The sequence below is a fragment of the Ciconia boyciana genome, chromosome 14 (genome assembly GCF_034638445.1).
Source record: "Ciconia boyciana chromosome 14, ASM3463844v1, whole genome shotgun sequence".
Lineage (NCBI taxonomy): Eukaryota > Metazoa > Chordata > Aves > Ciconiiformes > Ciconiidae > Ciconia > Ciconia boyciana.
The window spans coordinates 5,793,757-5,815,697 of NC_132947.1; the positions used below are offsets into that span (position 1 = coordinate 5,793,757).

Below are 21,941 nucleotides of genomic sequence, written 5' to 3' on the forward strand. Positions count from 1 at the left end.
TGACTTAAATTACCAAAATCAAACCTACTATGCATAATATTTAAATCGGTATTTCTCAAAGCTTCATGCTCGTTAGTTGCCATCCATTAAATATGCTGATTTCCTGATACATACAGTCTGTGTGTGTTACTTTTGCTAAACAGATCAATATGGTATAAATGGATGTAAGCAATTTTATAACTTAATATGTTTTAAAATTATTTTTATTTTCTTTATTTCACCACCAGCCAGGCAGTGCCACTTTCTTATTTGCTATGTTTTCTTTTTGTCCATGAGCTTTGTTTTAGATGGAGACCAAAGTTCCATGTAAATGAAGAAAGACAGCATATTAACTTTATTTAGTAAGTAATTCTAGCTGGATGCATGAAGTATAGAAAAATTAAAGGCTTACCAAAATACATTTTTTAAAAAGAAGCTTTTTTAATGCAGCTGGTGAATTAAGTAATTGTTTCCAGTCACCACAGCATTCTGCTTTATGGAAGCAATGAGTTTGTACTTTTCAAGGATATTTTTTCTTTTTTCCAGTTTTAATATGAAACTAACCTATTTTTAATGTCTAATGTCAAATTACTGCATGGTATAGCAAACTAAATGGACTAGAGTGGTTAATTTTTCTACAGGATGCAACAAATGGTTTCTTCACTTCAAAAAAGCCCAGGTTCTTACCTAGTCAGTGCTTTGATTTCTGGAAAACTTTAGCAGTGAAAACATATACAGCACAAGTATTTATTTTTACTTAATTTAAATAGCTTTACACTTAGATGTAGAAAGAAAGAACTTCGCATATTAAAGTTTATTTACTACATATGCATGCACATAATTATACATTTTACTAAAGAATCACTTAAAAAAAAGAAATCAAGTTCTCCTCTGTAAATAACAAAAATCTTTGCATAAATTATGCATGCTCCTACAGAAATCCTGAAGAATTTATTGTTTCGTGGACCAAAAGAAACAGGACCAGTAAAATGCACGGTATTGAAAGCGGTTTGCACTGAATTCACCTACCAGCTGCTAATGGACGTAGACACCCCTGAGTGAGAGCGCACACATCCCGGAGTGCGAGAGCCTCTCCCCCATGTGCCGTAGGCAGCTGCTCCCAGCACAGCTACAGCGGCCACGTGAGACCAGTGGGAAATTCCTGCAGACCCGAAAGCTTGCCATTCCAGGTGACAACTACTATGACAACTACTGTCAAAAAAGATGGCCACCAGGAATTTGTCTGGGAACCCAAAACCTAAGTTTTGTAATAGTACTTGCTTTTACTTATTAAAATAATGTCTAGTTACCAAGTCAGTCAGATACTACTTCATGCTTATACTCAATATATTTTCATTTCAATTATTCATGAAAAAAGCTTTGTGTCAACATAACATTTCTTAGTATGATGCAATGGGCTAGTTCACAGCCTAACTAAAACTTAGGGTACTGCAGACTGAAGCTGAAATTAAAAAAAAAAACAAACAACTTCCAATAAATAGGTTAGCAATGTCAGAATTTGCTAGATATCGCTATTCATTCATAAGAATAAAACGTTCATATCGGGCATCTACCCATGTGGACAAAAATCAGAGATTTCAGGAGATTCATTTGCAAATAATTACTGTTTATACATGTTTTAATTATGAGAAACAGAAATGAAGTCAAGCGGCTGTCTACCTCAGAGTCCCTATACTAAAAGGTGGCTTCAAAAGAACTCTTTAATGAATCTGTATTCAAGAATTTATTTCTGCTATTAAAGGATAGGAAAAACAGCTTTATTTAAGTCCTGTTAAACTCTGATCAGGTAAACTCAATTGGATTATCTAGAAGTCCATTTAGAAGGAGCTGCTCTGTGTAGATAAGATAATGGAGATTTAAAAAAAGTAAAGATTATTTCAGAGGATCTAGTATTACACCACTCTGCTGATACTGTCTGTAATACTCTCCATTCCTTTTTGTTAACAACATTAACATTGTTGAGTTAGAAATACTTCACATATCCACATTTTCTACCACTTTTGCACCTCAAAATGCTTAAATTCATCTCCAAGATACATATATTATCAGTATTTTAGAGATTACAAGATATATAGAGCATTAAAAAAAAAAGAAAGTGACAGTGAGGACAGTGAGGTGACTTGCTCAAAATATTAAAGCAAGTCTGGACAAGGAAGAGCAAGAGCCCCGAATTTTCTTGCTGTGATAGCTGCCCAACTTCCATACAGTATTATCCAGACACCCAAGAAACCAGGCTCTGTCTCCCAGCTTTCCATGGCTATACCCACCAGAGAAAATGTTTTGCCTACTTCCCCACTCTCAAATCTGTGACATTTAAGACAGCCTCATGGGAAATGTCCCCCATTAGAATGAATATGTTTGTCTTTCCACTATAAAGCTAGCGATGCTGTCAAACCAGAACAGCTCTCTTCTTCCACGATGTATTTAGACAGGAATAATAATATATCTACCATTATACACACATCAGGGTGATTATCTACAGGGACAGATAATTTTGTTCCATTGCCTACATAATTAAGAAACACTTTTGGCAGCAAAGATATCCCAGTTCACATCTTTTCTTACTCAGACTATATTCTCTTGTTGTTTTCTTGAAAATTCCGGTGTCAAAATCATTTTAAGGACTCCTACCCCCACCTCTGACCCTGCTGCACATTAACATATTACACAATTTGTACCACCTCCTTTGTACCACACCGCTTACAGGCCATGTCGTAAACCAGCCCTCAGAACTGATCCCTGTTAAAAATAACCTCCCCAAAATAGAAGAGAGAAGGAGTAAGGGTTGCCGGGGTTATTTTTAACCTGGATCAGTTCAATGGTCTGATTTACGCTGGGGACCCAATGGAGGTTTTTCTGGTGCAAGCGAGGGTGGCACATCATGGTGCGGAGGAGAGGGAAGGTATGGCTGTGGGCAGAGGGGATGCTAAGCTGGCTTTGAGGCTGAAGCCAGCATGTGGTAAAGCTCAGCCTCAAAGACACCACTCAGAAACCATATAAAACTATTCAGCAGCACTGGTAGAGGGAGATTCAAAATAACTACAATGGAGCAGTGTAATAAAAAATAAACCAGGACCAAAAAACCTGCAGACAATTTCACCAACACCCCAAAAACAATCCCATCTCTTCTAAGCATGTATTTTCCTAGATCTAGAGAGCCATAGGCTGGAGTGATTCCCCAGTTATTTTGCATTTCAGTAGCTAATATTTTGATTCCACTACTTTTTGAATACAATCTTTCTGAAGTCATTATGGTATTTTCAAGAGCCATCTTCCTCAGCTGAGTCCAACTCAATTAAAAATAGGCAGCTGTAAATACTGTTCCACTATTTTGAATATTTCATTAAAACCAGAGAATTATAAAGGGACTGTGACCCAAAATAAATAGGTTTTATTTGGCAGCTTGGTTCAAATTGGTTGATCACGGAAAGAGAAATGTTCATAGAACGAGAGCATTTCCTTTCCTCTTCTAAAAGTAAGAGCAAAAGGAAAGGGATGAGAAAAAGGCCACTATTCTAGTTGGTACTAGGGATGGAGAAAATATCCTAACCACTGTCTGGTATGCAGAACAGGAATAAAAATATCACCTCTATAACCCAGCTAACCCAACCTCACCCTATAATTGAAACAGATATACAGCTAGTCAGAATTATTGAAAATACTTATGAGGATGATTTTTGACATTGAAAACATATACATACAATTGTGTTGAGCTAAATGCAAAGGACAATAGTGACAGAAATGCCATTTGGAAGCCTCAACTACGAGCGTAATTTGTTTTTGTTTTCCATTTTAACTGATGGAATAGTTGTAAAAACAGCCTGAAATTTTGATTTGTGAGGTCTTTGTTCTTACACACCACATTGTCCCTGTAAAGCATGTTTACATGTAATCAGGTTACATGTAATCTGGTTACATGTAAAATTAAAGAGTGAAATTTACTCCTACAAAGTTTAGCTAGTGTGAGATAACTAAAAAAGCAGTTCTAGCACAAACTTGGGCAAGCTCTCAAATTTACTGCTCAAGCAAACCAACTTTCCTATTTGTGTCATTAGAAAGCCTCAATGATGAGCATAGTTAATTTTATAATTTCTAAATAACTTACATTTAAAAAAAAAATATGATTTATCATGATATAATCTTAAAACACAAGCCCAGCAGCAGTACTTACGTGTGTACCTTCAGATCTGTACCAATACATCGACATAGAAAGATTATTACCTCATTTCTAAGGCTTTAACTAATGTGCTTTCACAATCAGCTCGATTATTAAAATTAAATGCTTCAGCTATCTCAACTGAGTTCAGTTTGATTAACTTGAAGGTTTTCTTACTTCAACTTCCTTTTCCTTTGCTTAAAGTCATCACGCTGGCCAGTGACAATTTAACCGCATGATAAAAACCCAGCTTGAATAAAAGGGAATGATAATGGTCCTCCTTAAATGATAATCTTTCATAAGAAATTGGTACTGTATCGTCTTAGAAAAAATACTGTACTTCTCTATGGAAAGCATGATCTCTCTGTTATTCTCAGTGTTCATTCAAACTACCAGGGCTAGACTTTTTTTGCAAGACTCAGTCATTAAATGTCCTGTCATTTTAGCAAGAATATGGTTCCCAGTGATGCAAACAGAATACTACACACAACATTTATCAGTGGTATTCATATTAACAATAGATTACATGGACCTGATTAGACTTCCGTTATTTCCATTCTGCTCTGCTCTAAGAAAAGGCTGTGCAACAAGCCTAATAATAATAAGGATAGATTTGGCCCCCACCAAAAGCAAAGTATTTTGCAAAACTAAATCAAAACGGCACTCCATCACCCATGGAGATATTATGTCCTCAAGCTATTTCAGAAGTCCACAATGAGCTAAGGCAGAATATACTTCACATAAAAACATGAACTTAGTACTCAGTTGTTTTGCCTAGAATATTACTAATTAGCATTCTCCACAGCTTTTCAATGGGGTTATGTTCCTAGCATTTATCAATTCACTTCAGTCACATAATTTTGGATTTCTTTTTGTAATTTGCATTTTAGAAACTGTCTGTTGAAAACATACCGAAGACAAGACAAACTGGACTATCAGCTGTAAGAGTGAAACTCTTCTAGGTTCTTGCCAATGGTATATACAGTATGGTGAAATGGAAGGACTACAAAACGAACTACAGATTTGATCTACTAAATATTGCAACTTTAAATCATCAGCATGGTTATGTGGACAGAATTCCATTCAGTAAGTACTACCCTCTTCCTTTCCCCATACGCTACTATTTGTATTCAAGAAATGTAATTGCTTAAATACCAAGTGTGCTGAATTAATAAATCTCCAACATACTGATTTTTCAGTTTTAAAGGGAACGTTTAACCTAGCATTGCACTGTACCAACATTATTTTTAACTTGAGTTGTTTTTTTCTTCTTTTTTAAAATTCAATACAATGCACTCTACACAAATGACAGACATTTCCTGTAAGTCAAAAACTGCAAAGCAAACACATGGAGACACCCACTAAGAAAAGAACTAGAATATCAGAATACAGAAAGTTGCTCTTTGAATCCTAGATACGTAGAGCCAGACCCCTATACTATCATCACACTGTAAAGCTCCTACATCCTTCCTTTACTTTCCTCTGCCTTTCACGTTACACTGAACCTTGCTGTTCGGAAACTTGAATTCTAGCTCCATCTGTACCACAAGTAATTATAAACACAGATTTCGGTGTGTACTTTAAACTTCATTTAAAATACTCCTTCATGTACAGAAGAAGGATGAGGCGTCTTATGTTCTAAAGAAGATCTCCTGTAGTTGGAAAAGAAATTACACAATCCTAGTGCTAAACTCTTGTATGTCTGCGCATTGCCTTCTGGAGAGCTTGCTAAATTAATGTTTACAAAAAGATGAATGGGCATTTAAAAGGAAGTGAAACGGCCTTGTATTTTAAAAGAGTACGGTGCTAAGTACTCACAACCCTCAAATAATATCTCCTTGGTACATGAGCGTTCTTTCTCCCTACCTTCATGTTCTTCCTATGGCAGAGAAGAGCAGCATATTGAGGAAAGTATGTCTTCATAACAGCTGAAATATGATTCCCCATGAAGAAAATGGAAGAGACAGAAAGCAAGTTCTACGACTCAAAATAGACAGCATTACATACTGCTAACATTGCTAAAAATTCCCCTCCCTCCTTCTGCATTAATATGTGATATAGGAAAAGGTTTAGCTGCCGGTTTATGAAATTCTCCCACCAGAGTGCTGGAGGAGAAAGTAGATAATCAAGATTTTCTTAGATATAAAGCATAACTAGCATAAAGCTATCCTTTCCACTTACAGAAAACTACTTTTTCTTCAAAGTACTTTTAATTAATCTATAACAAAGTCAATTTTATTTTAATAGAAGCACCCAAGGATCGTGTATTTTTGATACTATGCACTGAGAGCTAGCATCTAGGGACAGTCTAGATCTTAATTTGATTTAAAATACACAATTAAAATGCAGGTTCAGTTTTTCAGGTACCAAAGGACTATAACCTACATTCAGACAAACTCAGAAATCAGGTAAATACTAGCTTATATAATTACCGAGGGCCAACAATACTCCTTCAAAATTAGTGGCTAATGTATATCCAGTTTAAAACCTCAACCCTACAAACATTTACATATGAAATAGTTAACCATGCCAATGAAGCTAGCCACTAGTCAAAGTTATGCACACGCCTAAACCTCTGTAGACTCAGGGCTTAAAAACTTAACACAATAGCTTTGCTCAGAGAAGAAAAACTAGTTTTATTGGAGCACTGTTATTTCTGAAGCTGTGTGTCATTCAACACATCAAAGACTCTTCACTGAACTTGAAATTATTTATGGACCTGGTTAGTATATTTCTATTACTTTAGACATCAAGGGCTTGCTACCATGTATCCTGCCAGAGATAATACATACTGAATATTAACTGTTTTTTGTATAAAAATTAGTGTAACATATACACACTTGGCTTATTCACTTACCACTACACAATTACTCCTTGCTTTCAGGTGAAAGAAAAAAAAAAAAAATCACTGCATTCCAATTGAATGGAAGGAAAAAAAAATCCACCTCTGAGATAGAAGAGACAAGGAAAATCAAGTATTTCAGAACGAGGTAGGTCACAGGAACTTGTTACAGCATTGTTACAGATCACAACCTGAACTATCCCAAAACAATGGGCAGTAGGAGAGCTGCGGGCATGCAGCCAGTTCAAGAGCACACAGCATGGAGTAAGGAGCCGCTGTCTTTTCTCTTGAATATTCTCCTAAAACTATCTTCAAAGCACAATTTTTTTGTTGTCCTAGCAGGAGAGATCATCCATGAAGGGACCAAATATTCCTATGAATAACACTGACAAGTGTCAAAATTAAAGAGGTGTCAAGTTAAAAATCTCAAAATCTCTAATTTATTTAAGATTCTTTAAGCTAAAATGACTAATATTACGTTTTATGTGCTACAGAAGAATCATACATCCCCCTCTTCATCAACCTGTCTGTGCCTGCTGAACTTTGAGAATTACTGGATTTGAAGATTACAATGTCAATATTTCCAATTAATTGCTAATAGCACATGACTTCTGCCTTGTACACAAAGTATGTAGTTTTGGTTGTTTGGTTTTTTCTTTAATAAAGGCTGACCAAAGCAGAGAAATACCCAGAAGTGGCAACAGTTGCAAAAGGTAACTGTCATCGGTTTCACAGACTAGCTTGTTCAATAAGGTTTATAAATCAGAGTTACAAAAACGTTGCTGTGGTACGAACTATGCCACATCTTACTATTATTTGCGCTTGCATTTTCCTTTCGAGCACCTGGGACTGACTACTGCTGGAAACAAAATTCTGGTGTAAATGGATCATAATATTGATACATCATCATAATCCCTACCCTCAGCCCTCTGGAACAGAGCACAGAGAGAGAACACAAGCTTTGAAATACTCCTGTATTACTGCAAGTATAAGGTACTTCATGGTAATTAATATCTTCTCAGTGTTTAAGAGTTCAGTGTTTGCAAACTGTATTTTCATGGGCTTCTGCTACTAGCCTGGTTGAGATACAGTAGAAATTAATCACAGTGAGTGGGCAGAAAATTTATACCATCAAACAAATAATTATACTTTCTGCATTTACTCTAGGGCTGCTGGCATTTTGAATGATTAACTAGGACTGGGAAGGTTGGGGCAAGGACATAGTATGTGGAGCCTTTGCAGAAAGTCTGGCTGACACAGCTGTCAGAGGACATGTCTGAATCAGCAAGAATACTCTACTATTCTTCCAAAAGAGAAAAATACAATATCGCTAAATGCCAGCTAATTATTAGACTGCTGTGCATACCTTCACTCCTTTTGGGCAGGGCAATTCCCATCAATATCCAAACATTACTGCCAGCACTGCCCATCTTAACTGTAGCTGATGATTTTGGTTCTCTGTGTACATAAAGGATCAGCCTGAATATTGTAGCTGCGTTGCTATATACTTTATTTGATTAGCACTGACCAAAGACACCTACTGTAGTCATTCCCAAAAGAACAGCTCACTCGTTTTTGTAAATATTTACTACAGTGCAGTGAAATATAATCATTTGCAAAAAAGCATGACTGCAGCCAACTTGAACTATTTACTTACCGGTGGGAAATCAAAGTCTATCTGGTTGGCTAAATTTAAGATGTAGTCGATTCGAAACTGGTTCTCTGGATTGGCTAGTTCAACTGGAGGTGCCAAATTGCCCATTGCTGTCACTATTGTCTACAAAGGGAAAAAGAAAAAACAGAAAAAAAAAGATTGCAGAGATTGTCTAAATAGCTAGAGCTTTGAATAGTTAAAAACAATAGCTCGTAAGTTTACCTCTATAGCTTCTTTAATATTGTTTTTAATATCCTGAATTTTCATTTTCTTCTCCCTGTAATAAAAAAATACATTGTTAAATTTATAAGCCGTAAAAGCAGATCTTTTTGAAACAGAACATGAACTTGAAAAGTATTCTGTCAAAACTATATTGTCACTATTGACTAAAGTGCTCTCAGACACTGAATACTTTTATAGATAGACTTGATTAACTAACTCATAACTTTTCAACTTAAACAGTAAACATCTATTTGTATCCAAAAGTCAGTATCTAATTATGCTTAAATAAAAACTTACTGCAGTCTTAGACTGGGACTAAGACATTCTGCAAAATCAAACAGATCTTGATTCATTTGAATGCAAAATACTAGACATGTGGAAGTTATTTAGAAAAGCATAAACTGGAAACAAATGGGGGGGGAAAGGGTAAGTTATTAAAAGTAGAAACAAATGAATGGAGACCAAAGAACCTCAAAGTACAAAAAAATTACAGCACAAAAATGATGTCATAGCAGAAAAAGCTAGAGCAGAGAACTCAATCTGACAGAGACATTCAAACTAACAGTTCGGACATAAAATCTAAAATAAATAATAAAGGGCTAATGCAATATGTAAAATTACCTTTTAACTACAAGCAGAAAAGTAGGCTAAAAAACCCACTTGGAATGCTTTATATGAGTGCTATCATTTGGGATTAACTGCAGTCAAATTAAAAAGCATCAGGTTCAAGCAAGCTAGAGCGCAAACCATTGCCTCTACTATATTTGTATTGCATTTTATGTCAAATCTGACAACAGTTATTTTCAATGCTAAATAGTGCAATCGAATGAAATGCACGATCAAACATTTGGTATAAGCAGGAATTAGCATCCTAAAGGTATTACTAGTATTGAGTCTGTAAACTGTAACTTAATTGTAATACACTATGACAAAATTTTTACGTTATTAATTTCTGCTATACACAGCATAGAATTACTACTTTGAGGTAAACCAAGTTAGCCATGTAATTACTAAAAAACACGCACCTAAATTGTCTAAGTGACCTTTTAATCTTCATTAAACTGTTTTTACAGAATGCTTTCATTACCTGAATATTTATACCAACTATTTTTAATTTTTTTCATTTTGAAAACGAACATTTTCCAGCACTGTATCCCAGAGACTGGAAACTACCAACGGTATGTTTTATGTTCTTTTTTTACCCTTTAAAAGGTAGTGCTCACACTTTCAGTTTACAGACCACAGCCTGAAAACCTCATTTTACTGAGTTAAGTACTGGTATTGCAAATGCTTTTTATCACTTTTTCCTTTCTATAATCATTCACAACCAACAACCAAAACGAAACTGAAAGCATATTCACCAATCAAGAATGCAGAAGAACAGCAGAAAAAAAAAAAAAGTACTGCTTAAATAACAAGGCAGACGCAGACGTTCAGGAGTGGTGGGAATTTTGGTTATCAAATGAAAGATTAATGCAACCTTTGTAAAAGACAGGGTCAAGGAAAACACCACCATGCCAGCCACACATTACGCTGCCTTTTAGATATAGATGTGGAGGATCTTACTATACACTGTACAGTTGTGAAAGCATGATTGCAATGCAAGTGCCTTACAGATGGAGAGCAAACCACAGCATCAAATCATCTCGCTTGGGATGACTTAGCTGTGCAGAGAACATGTCTGAATCAGCAGCAGATACCAAACAGAAACATGATTATCCCTAAACATCAGTTCCTCACCACTGACCACTGTATATCTTCTCAAACCTATGGGGCAGGGAGAAAGAAAATTAAATTATCAATAGTCAGATGTAAATTCTTGGTTTCCCTAGACTTCTTGATCTACCTACAGACCACTTCATTCCTGAAGACTACCAGTTTTTTGCTTTAGGGATTTGGCACTGCTGATGGGAACAAGGCAGTGAGCCAGGAAAGGCCAAAAGCACTGAACTGAGGAAAATAAATAAGACAGGAAAAGAGAGGAAAAAGTGAGGCCTTTTCACCCTCTTCTTTCCCATCTTCAATGCCTTCTATTGCCCCACGGCTTAAGAAACTCCCCATTCCACAAACCAAGACTTACGGCAGGTGTACAAATACTGTATTTTTCAGTTAGTGCACATATGGTTGCAAAAACATCAGCCACTTTGTTTTTTAAAAATGATGTTCCTTTATTAAAAAACTGTAAATAATGGTATGAAAGCAGGAAATGTTTATCAATGACAGTGTAAGCAATTTGTCTGGCTTGATTGTGCCTCCAATTTTCAGCTGGGTCTTGAACTTAATGAACATGTATCCAGATTCTGCCCCACTGCGATCAAAAGGGCAACTGATATGCTGAAAGTTAAGCAAGATACCAGTATTTTTAAAGGATTAAGAAATAATATTCAGTCATTTTGCTTTGTTTTGGGACATCATTAGAAAGACAGAAGTTTAGAAAGTCTTCCGATTTCCCCCCCCCCTTAAGGAAACTGTAGTAATATTCTCTCCCCGAAACACTTGTGGATAACTGTCTCAAAGCATCAGCTAAGTGCACATTTACCCAACTCTTCCATACCATACAATAAAACATGTTATTTTTATTGTACGTTTCGGTCAAACTTTCACATTTACACCTCTTCACTGATCCTCATGCTACTAGCAGCACTGCAAAGTGATAATGGAGTGATGTAAAACTCCAGCAATTAACAAACTGCTTGATAACCATCATCATCTTTACAACAAGAATACTCATAGTTCCTATTTCTGGTTTTGTTGCCATGGCCCTATAGCATGCCTGGTAAACAAGGAATCTTGTTACACAGCAATGAATGTATCATGTCATTTTGTGTTTTGTAATGTTTACTAAGCATAAATTTTCCATGACAATGAGATACTTTATTCTTCTGGAACTAAACATGGTCATCAATCACCCATCCCACAGCTTACATACGACTAACTTCTCTTCAAAAAAAAGAAAGGTGAAACTCATTTTATTCAGGGACTAATGAAGTGCAGTAAACAAAAGCTAAGCCCCACCTCTGCTGTCCCTTTGCTCTGCCAGAATTGTTTCTGAGAAATCCCAGCCAGGTTGCACCTCAAATTTCCAAAAGTAATTGAACTTTATTTTCCCCAACCACAAAGACTGAATACTCAACTTAGAAACAGCTTCTTGCTGTTTTCTTTCCTCTTCCCAGGTGCTGGCACGATGGCTAAAAAACTACAGAAGAAAAAAGCTGGGCTCCCAAAATGTTTTCCTCTGGAACAGACTGAGTGGATTGGGAATGGCACCATGCTATCCTGGCTAACGAACGACTGATGTCTCTGCCGGCCTGTTCTGTATCTTTAGATGCCATGGGTTAATAAGGTCATATTTTTAATCTCGTTTAAAACTTTTGCTTAGGCTGTGTAGGGTAGGCCAAACAAAGCATTAAACTCTATTAGTTGAGGATTATAAGAAAAATCTCAAATCCTGCTGTTTTCAATATTTAAATGGGCCAAAGCAAAGCTGCACATAGCTTTCAGGAAAACTAATAAAGTCTATTTTAGGTACTATAAAAAAAGATGACATTTTAATTCAAATAACATGAAATAAGAATGACATAAAAGGTCAGGAAAATCAAATATTCCTTGAAAACAAACCTAATCAGTATTTAGTAAAGAACTTCTCCACCTGTGGCTGAGCTTCACTATTAAAATGGCAACATTTTTACTCAGACTTTATCAAATCTTATGCAATGAACACATTACCAAACAGATTATCAGAAAGCCAACTAATTTAATTTTAATGTTCATTTCTGGTTTACCTTCTAGATAATATGAATAACCATTACTTGGAACTTGGAAAAAGTATTTAAAGTTTAAAAAGAACATTCCAGAGGACCAAGGGTTCAGCTCACCCAGTATAAACATCTCACAGGTAGAAAAATTTAAAAAAATTGGTGCCGAAATGAATGTTCAAAACAAAATATGTCAAAGAACTTTAAAAAAAGAAAAAAAAAGAAAAAAGAAAAAAAAGAAGTAATAAATCCTGTGAGCCCTTTATGCCATTAATCTAAATTCCTGAAAGCAGAGAAATTTGAATTTCTTGGTCACTACTGACAGGTTAAGAAGCCGTATGCCTTGTTGCAAAGTTCTGTCCAACAGGTAGAGCTCAGACAAGACTGAAGAGGAAAATACAAAGAACCACCTAGTTTTAAATCAGAATGTAGTATATTACTTCTTTTTTCCAGCAAAAAATAGATAGATTTTATGAACAGAAATGAAGAGGTACGTTTCTTCAAACCCTACAAACCCACAATAAGATAGCTAGAAAAAAATCCAAAACATGCAGAGTCCAAAGCAACAACAATAAAATTTTTTTTTTTCCTTTACAAGGAAAGATAGCCATGATAATACAGCACTATCATTTTAACATATATCAATTATCTAAGTAGTGGGGAAACCCTCCCCACATCTCCCCCAGATCCTCTGATTATACAGGAAACTCCACACTTTAAATGTAGGAATATTTTGGGAACCAAACATTAGACGTGTCATGAAGAATACTGTGAAGAGGTGAATTTAATGCTGTGGGATGCATCATTTGAGTGAAAGTAAAAAGACTCTGATCAGATAATATGCAACAGAAAAAGGCTTTTAATGAGGGTAAATTATGATTGCCAATTAATCCCACTATGAACATGGGCTAAAAAAGGAGCATACCCTGGAACACGAATACTTACAATGTGAATACAAAATATTGGAACATTATTTGCACATTGCGGATATAAATGCTAGCTTTCATTTTTGAAAAATGTAATTTTCTCTCTCAATTTGTCTTTTAACATGATTTCCTATGTGCAGCCTTAGCATAATAAATAATGCCATGTAATGGTTTGCAATTTCATACTGTGATTACATTATTTCACCGCACGTGAGCCTGTCTACAATCCTGAAGGGTACGTAACAGCACGGGCAGAGTACACCATGCGACACAAGGACATCTACTTAAAATGACTGGGTTTATATTATATAATAATCCCCCAAACCCATGTTAAAATGTTGTTTATTAATTATGTTCCCACTTCTTTGTAGTTCTCAGGATGCTGTTGCAAATAATAAAAAAAGCAGAAAGTTTATCTTTAAACTTGTTTTGCAAAATGCACATGCCTGGAGAGTATACACAGACCATTTTAATAGGGCATATTAAAATGTAATCACATAACGTTAGTACAGACCATTAGCCTTTGTCTTCTTTACAAGGTTGTAAACAGCCTGGCTTCTATCACCTTCAGTGATCGGTATAATGCATAAATTACCTTTATTTCTGAAGCACTGTCAAACTTCGCTCACCCTTGAACTTGCCGACATAACAACTCTATCTAGCGAAAAGCTTCCATTGCCTGTGCAAAGCACTGTCAGTTAAGTGAATCAATTTGCAAGTATAAGAGCCAGAATAAAAATCTTATAAAACAATTAATTTGCCTCTGGCTTTTTATAGGAGAAAATGACATTGTTGTCTTTCAACACAGGTGCATCTCTGTTTGCTTTCAGGTATTACCAACAAACATGAATGCACAGGGAAGTCGCCATGGGCTGTCCCCTTCCTGCTCACCTTCAAAAGCCCCTCACAATTACACATTGAAAGCAAATGAAAAGTTAATATATGAGTTTCATTTTAAAACACAATTCAATTCTTTGACAGGCAGTCATGCACTTCACGGGCACACAGGCTTTAAACATAGCTATTAATCTACTTATGGTGTCTTTGATGCAGTGAAAACATGCTGATGGATTTCATAAACATTCCATAAAATCTGCATTAAAATTTGTTTACTGCACCTTGTGGAAGTTAACAAAAATGCAAACAGCACTACCTGCCAATCCACCTCATAAAAACAGAGCAGTGCAGTCAAGATCTTCAGACACAAGGCCACAAGCAAGGAAATTCAATTAGGATTTTGCTACCAATCCACATGACAAAAATTCTGCGGTACTTTACGATTCAACAATAAGATAAATTTGGTTTAGCGGCCTGGGTTATTTCTAACAGAACAACATGGCAATTATCTCAAAATATAACAGCTAGAACGGCAAACAGGGCAGAGGCCAAGTTAGAGGCACTTGAAAACGGGGGAAAATAGGTGCCTAGAGTATTCAGAGTGAAGCTGAAATAATTAATCTTAGACCTATGACAAAATACCAATTTTACAGACAAAACTGCAAAAATGCAATAGCAAAAACCACTGAACATCTTTTGCAAACCGAACTCTTCATTTATATCACACCACAGAGATAATTCTGCCAACTTCAAAGAGATTTTCTATTTCGTACTGTTCAAGAACAAAAAGGACGAGCACACGCAGTACCATGGGATAGGAGCCACCATGCATCAGCTGCACAGCAGTAACTCTGTGCAGCTTCCGACAGGAAATATGATTTAGTTGGGTCCTCACTTGCAGCAGAATTGAAAGAGATTTTCTAACCACATTAATACTTTGTTTTCAGTAACACTGTCACCTTGTAAGATGAAATAAAGTCACCCAAAGGCATAGCTAGCTGACAAAATGTAATCTAAAGCACTCTACACAATCAATGCTGTGCTGGTAATACTGACCACATATGTATCAAGCACCTCACTGAAAGCAACAGACAGACCCTTGCTGCTGCTGGATGCAGAAATGGAGTTTCCCCTCCGTAATACTATGCTCTTCCTCTTACACCACCTTTTCCTCCCAACATCTACTTCACTTTGAAGATTCTTGGTTTTATTTCTCCAAGATTCTGGGTAACAAGAAATTGTACCATCCAGCTACCAAAGACGATTTACTGTGAGAAGAAATAATAACAATAGAATAGCTATGGGGATAGACTATTTGCTTTCCCTGTAAGTAACACCTTTTGGAAAAACCCAACAGGTTGAATAATTTTGTCACGATATACTTTGATTTAAAGACACGGTTAAAAATTAATTATGTTGCACAGATCTAATTGTGACCTAAATGATTTGGGAAAACCTAGTTCAATTATCCCCTGAAGCATAATAACTTTCTCACACACACACGTGATGCAATATATAGGACAGACAATACATACAGGGCTTCCACAAGTTCCCTTTTAAATATTGGAAAAAGCACTATAAACTGCATTACCATTGCTTGTTTTAATACATTACAATATTTACCTCCATGAGTTACATGAACATCTTACTATGTGGCCATAAATAGATGAACATATGATAAGAAATGTAAGTGGAAAGAGATACCTTCTACTTATGGAATGACAGAATCATTTGCTAAGTTAAAAAGTAAGAAATACAAATTACTGAAGCGTTGATAAAAAACACATCACAGCTCTGTGAGGGCAGAGATGATGTTATTTTTGATCATTGTTTACACTGGAGTGTTAGGGGCTAGGGGTGTGACTTGTTTCTTATCTTAGGGAACAGTACCATAATGAAATTACTATAAAACTCTAAAAATGGCATCCCTAAATATAAACCTAATTAACTCAATGTTTAGGCTTATTTTACCTGTGCTCATTGTGATATCCCAGGTGTAAAGGTTAAAGGGTAACTTTATTCTGCCTCCACGGCTATCCGATGCGAGGACTGGTTGTGGGCAGCTCTGGCTCCTGACGAAGTTCAAGGAGCCAGGAGGGTGGCTGGAGGCACACCTGACGGCTCTGTCCCAGGGGCTGCTCCAGCAGGCAGGAACAGCCCGGGCACGTGGCACCCTGGGCACACCATCTGCCCAGGTGGATGTGGCACAGAGATGCTGTTCTGGCTCTAAGCCACCTCAGGGCTCCCCTTTGGCTTTGCAAATTCCTACGTAAAACCAGTTTAACTGGTTTACAGTCTCTTTATACCGGTAAGTGGCACAAAGAGACAATCACAGACCCAGTATTAAGAAGCATAATTCTGCTTATACTGCTCCATTTACTTCAGCTAATTAACTAGCAATAGTTTAGGTAAGGAATGAAAATAGAAGTGTTCACAAAGAGCTCTGTGATGTATGAGGTTGACAAAGGGCCTTTAATTCATACCGTGCAATTAAACACCTTTGTAAATTACAAACTTGGTCTCTAGCTCTTCAGGCATGCATACAGAGGATAACACACCAATTTCATTTTCTTGCTCTAAGTACAGGTAATTAAGCATATTACAATAAAGAGTGTCCTCAAAAGTTTAGTTAGTATTCTCTCTAGATACTCAATACAATCATTAACAAGGCTAGAGTCTTCAGAGAACACTTTGTGACTCTTTTCTGGTATGGAAGGACACCTCTCAGAACCAGCAGGAATAGAAGGATTCAAGTCAAAATTGCTGAATCATCTTGCCTTGTACAAGTCACTATTTTGAGATAACCATTTCAAACTGCTGTCAGGAAGCGCAAAGACATTTTTATTTATTTTAGCACTGTGAATGTGGTCATTATTAACACAGAAAAAAAGGAAACATGCACGCTGGCCGTCACCTTTTTGAAACATTTATGTCCAGCTGTGCAATAGCACTGAAATACAGCACACAACACCTCTCAGGACATACTCTCCACTGTTTCAAGTTGTCTGCTTGTGCAGCCATCCTTCACAGCAGATCTAATCTACTAGGGCCTCCTGAGTTACTCGATTGAGTCTATCGATCTCTTTGTGTCCAGAAAAAATATTGTCGTGCAAGTACATACTAACCAGACACTGCAGTATACATGGATCAACAGCACCTTCAGTTAAAACTGGGGTATTTGCTGTGTTCTTCATCACTTCATCCTTGGTACTGCAGAGACTTTGCTTTAAAATACAGGCAGGTAATGGCAATGTTACTGGGGGTCTTGTTCTTGCCTTAAGTTTTCAGGCACTTTCAAAGCACTTTTGTGTAAACTTTGAAACATCGATTTGATGAGCGCCCTATGAGTTTCATCTGCTCTGACGGTTTGGTAAATGTCTGTATTCTAGTAATTTCTTCAACCAGGATTGGGTGTGAAGCTTTCCAAAGAGGGCAATCACGTCTCAGAGCTCTTCAGGGATTCGTGTAAAAGAATGAGAGGAATAGCTCCTATAATGGCTAATGACCTCACTGCTACTTAAAACTAAAAAAGTACACAGCTGGCTAAGTGCCAATATTAAATGGAAAGAAGCCCTAAAATAAAAATGGCTGGAACACTGGATGCCAAATAAGTAAACACACAGACCAGCCCAAGCAGGATGCAATGCGGTAGGGAAGACTGTAATGAGACAGGTGGAAGATGGTCAGTCCTGAAAACCTCTTGATTTTTTTAGTGATTATGATCTCCATTACCATCTGAAACACTTCTGGCATGTCATATTGTAGACAGGCCATGCGGAAGGTGCTTGCCTCTAACAGTGACAAAACCCAAGGTTTTTAATCCAAACCCCTGCACGTTAGCAGGTAGGACACAGCTGTCAGAAGGACAACAGCACAACAGAAACAGAAAAAGGGGAAGGCTCAAATTTGTACAATGTGGTGTCCTACCAGAAACAAGGTAAATTCTACAAGCATTCACTGTAACTCTTGTCTGAATTACCTACTTTAATTCTCACTCCACCTTTCCAATCCCTTAATTTAATACGATTAAAGGCCACTAAAATATGCAAAGCGCTTCGAACAGAGCTTTCCAGTTTCACTAAGAGAACAAATAAAATAGCTACTACTTTGCTTATTGGGGACATACACGTTAAAAAAAACCCACACTTTTGTGCAATCAAGGTTTGCTAACATAACATCTGGGAAAATTATTACAATATTCAAATGCACATGTGCTCATAAAGATTCAAATTTAAGTGCAATTTGATCACAGATATTCTTACAGATACATCTGATCACGGCAAATACAAAGTGTCATTGAGTTGTCTGATCAGTAACAGGTAACAACAGGTACCTGCAAAGACCTATTTGCTACCAACTGATAGTTAAAAAAAAACATTTGTGAGTTAGGACAGAATATTCAAAACACACATTCCAACATGAAATACTCACTCAACTATTAATTTCAATTTAAAACTCAGTTCCAAATATTGGAATAAAGGAATGAAACAAAGAAGGCTTCCCCTTCACTGTGAAATGACTTGCAACATGACTGCATTTTCCCAAAAATTTTGCTTTTGCTTCACTCAAATAAAAAATAATTATCTAACATATTTCACCATTTTCGCGTTACTTTTTAAATTTTCAATTAAATTATCAATGACCCAAAACTTTACATTTTCTAAATGCTGCAGGATTTAGTATTGATAGCCCCTAAGTTCAGAATGACAGTCTGAAGAGGAAAGCAGTTAAGACAGTGAATGTAGACTTTCAGCACCCAAAAAACAGGGGGGACAATTTGGAAAGGAACACAGGAACTGTTTATTAAACTATGCAGCTGTCACTGAAAGCTGACCTTAGATTTCAGTGAGATATTAACGTTAAATGTTTTGTTCACCACGTTTCTTATGGCAGTTAGACTGCTTTCACTGAATCAACTATTTTCTTTACAGCTGTAAATCTGGAATTTTTACCATTGACAAAGTCTGAATCAAGGAAGATTTCCACAGTTATCGCCAAGGATAAAGAGCTGTCAGGTATATGCAACTTTAGTTATAAACCTTAAAGAATTGCTTAAATGCTTACAAACTCAGCATTAATCAGCAGAAACTAGAACAGTCCCTACTGATCTTAGCTTTTGGGAAGTTCAAGTTCACAGTCATTCTTAACAGTGTGTTGTCATATCTAAATGGTGATTTCCATTATACACTTTATTAAAATCCAGATTTCAATAGAAAACTAGTTCTGTGAAAAACATTATAGATGTCATGTTTCCATGTAAACAATCACCACAACATTCCCACCGAAATCCCCAGAAAAAAACCTTATTAAATTTGTCGAGTACTGCTAGATTTCAAGAGTTGCAGTTGTGTATTTATACTTCCAGACAGTGTATGAATTTACTATGACTGTGCATGTAGACTGCATTTTTAGAACACAGAGTAACTAAATATTGGAACAAGCAAATCTGAAAATCTGTCCCGTAAAGATCCAGGCTAGCGCACAGAGAGGCAGGTGTAACAGAGGACATAACAAAGCAAGGTGCTGACAACTTTGGCTCTAATCCATCAAAGCACTTAAGCACATGTTTAATTTTAAGCACATGAGTAATTCTATCAACTTTAATAGGGCTACTCACAGTTTAAGTACTGTGATGGATGGGGGCCAGAATGCGCAGACCCTGTAAGAATGCTGCATGGCCTATGTTATATGAAGAAAAAACGACATTCTTCCACTGAACAATTAAGTTATAAAAGCTTTGGAAGCAAAATCTACCATAAGTTGAACACAGCTCTGCCTATGTAAACACAGAGATGCAGGTTATTCCACAGTCTTTGAAGATAAAATACAATGCAAGTTCTCATGTGCAAGATATCCACATATCTTTAGCTTGCCCTTCTTTTTCTGACAGCTCTTTGTTATGGCTGTACATCACGTAGGCCCATCACACTTTGCTTTGAAACAGCGGGATCACAGTTAAGCAGTCTTATGCAGAAAAGACCAAAAACTTAGCTACTAGTTACACTTCTTAAATAAGACGCTACTAGATGCAGTTTGAAAACATGAATACTACAGCCTTTCAAACATAAGGTTGCCTGTACAGACACCAGTGTAATACAGTTTCAACTGTAACTGGCTTAACAGTTCAGTAACTCCACTGTAACATCAGTTATTTTGGATATTCAAAGATGTACACATGCCTCTTTCATACACATATAATGTGTGGCAAATTCAGATGGTTTTAAGTAAAAATATGATTTCTTTAAAATATTTTATACAGGCAATGTTAAAGATGTTAAAAAAACACCTGCTCTGCAAATTTCTAGCTAGGACAGCCTCTAAATCAGAGGTGACTGACTTGATCTCTAAACCACTCAGCAGAAAATTCTGGATCTTGTTTTATCTGAATATGGCTCCAAAAATTGTTACCAAGTTTTAGAAAACAGTTTTCTAAAAAAGGAAGAGAATGGAACAATTTCAAAAATCCTTTACAGATGTTTTCCAGGAGATCAAATCAGCCTCACTGAACAGTAACACACAAGAGTCATCTAGTTTTATCCCTGCACTCGCAACCTAAGTTGGAAAAGCTCCAGAAAAATTCTGGTTATATAGCCCTATTGTCCCAAACGTACAGTGAATTTTAACAGCTTCTAATACAATATCAAGTCATATCTGCTCTGAAACAAACAACGGAGAACAAGTCACAGTCAATTAAATGATCCCTGTACCCAGGAACCAACTCTCCCCCCCATACCAAAGGTAATGTTACAGTTTCTGTCTGCTTACTACCAAATCCCCAGCCAATAACAAATGCAGAAGGGAAACGCATGGCTAACTGGGAAACAAATCTCTTCTGCCAAACATTTCAAGAATTCCAAACTTTTTCCTCACTTTAGAATGGAATAAAATTGAAGCTGATTATTATTTGTCTTTCCTTCCCCATCGTATCACATAAGCATACTGTATGGTATAAACCCAAAGCAGCTAGGTAACCCGTTCTACTTATCTTGCAGTGTGGCTCAAAACTTCTTTTCAAGAGCAGGTAAAACGAAGGCCATGCAAGACCACCACTTGCAGGTCTGTCTTGATTCTAATGCTGTCTCAGACCTTTAAACTAAACTTTATTCCCTCCCTGATTGCTACCACTCAAAATTTGGTACAGTGTCGTTTTTGCTCTGACTATTCCTAATAGAACCTAAAATTAACACAGCTATTTCACTCCTTGATTTGTCAACAAGTATGATTGAGAACAAATGTGTGTTTACATTTGGGTTTTGCTATTTTTTTTTCCTTTCTTCTTGTTCTTTTTTTAATTTTTTTTTTTACTTGCTGGTGAACATGCAGCAAAGAGAACACAAAAATAAATAACTTTTGTCTGGATTATGTTTTCTGAGATATCTTCAGCAAGGGAATTATATACTACGACTTATTAGATGGAATTTATAGAAAATGAAGTACACTACTAGGGAACTTTAAAGTCCCTTAAATACAATTCAAAAAGAGAATGGTTTGAATCTATGTCACTGCAGAGTCTCTAATTTTTGCCAGAATTCTCAGCTTATTACAACAG

General features: G+C 36.5%; 1 protein-coding gene across 3 annotated transcripts in view; it reads right to left on the bottom strand.

Moving 5' to 3' along the window:
- GNAS (GNAS complex locus) overlaps positions 1 to 21,941 on the bottom strand; it is a 162,319-nt gene that overhangs the window by 51,561 nt on the left and 88,817 nt on the right. For all 3 annotated transcript variants that reach the window (XM_072878731.1, XM_072878732.1, XM_072878733.1), the window contains exons 3-4: positions 8,875 to 8,929; positions 8,656 to 8,775 (exon numbers count right to left, since the gene is read on the bottom strand). In XM_072878731.1, coding sequence (XP_072734832.1) covers positions 8,656 to 8,775; positions 8,875 to 8,929 — 175 coding nt within the window. The remainder of the gene's footprint in view (positions 1 to 8,655; positions 8,776 to 8,874; positions 8,930 to 21,941) is intronic.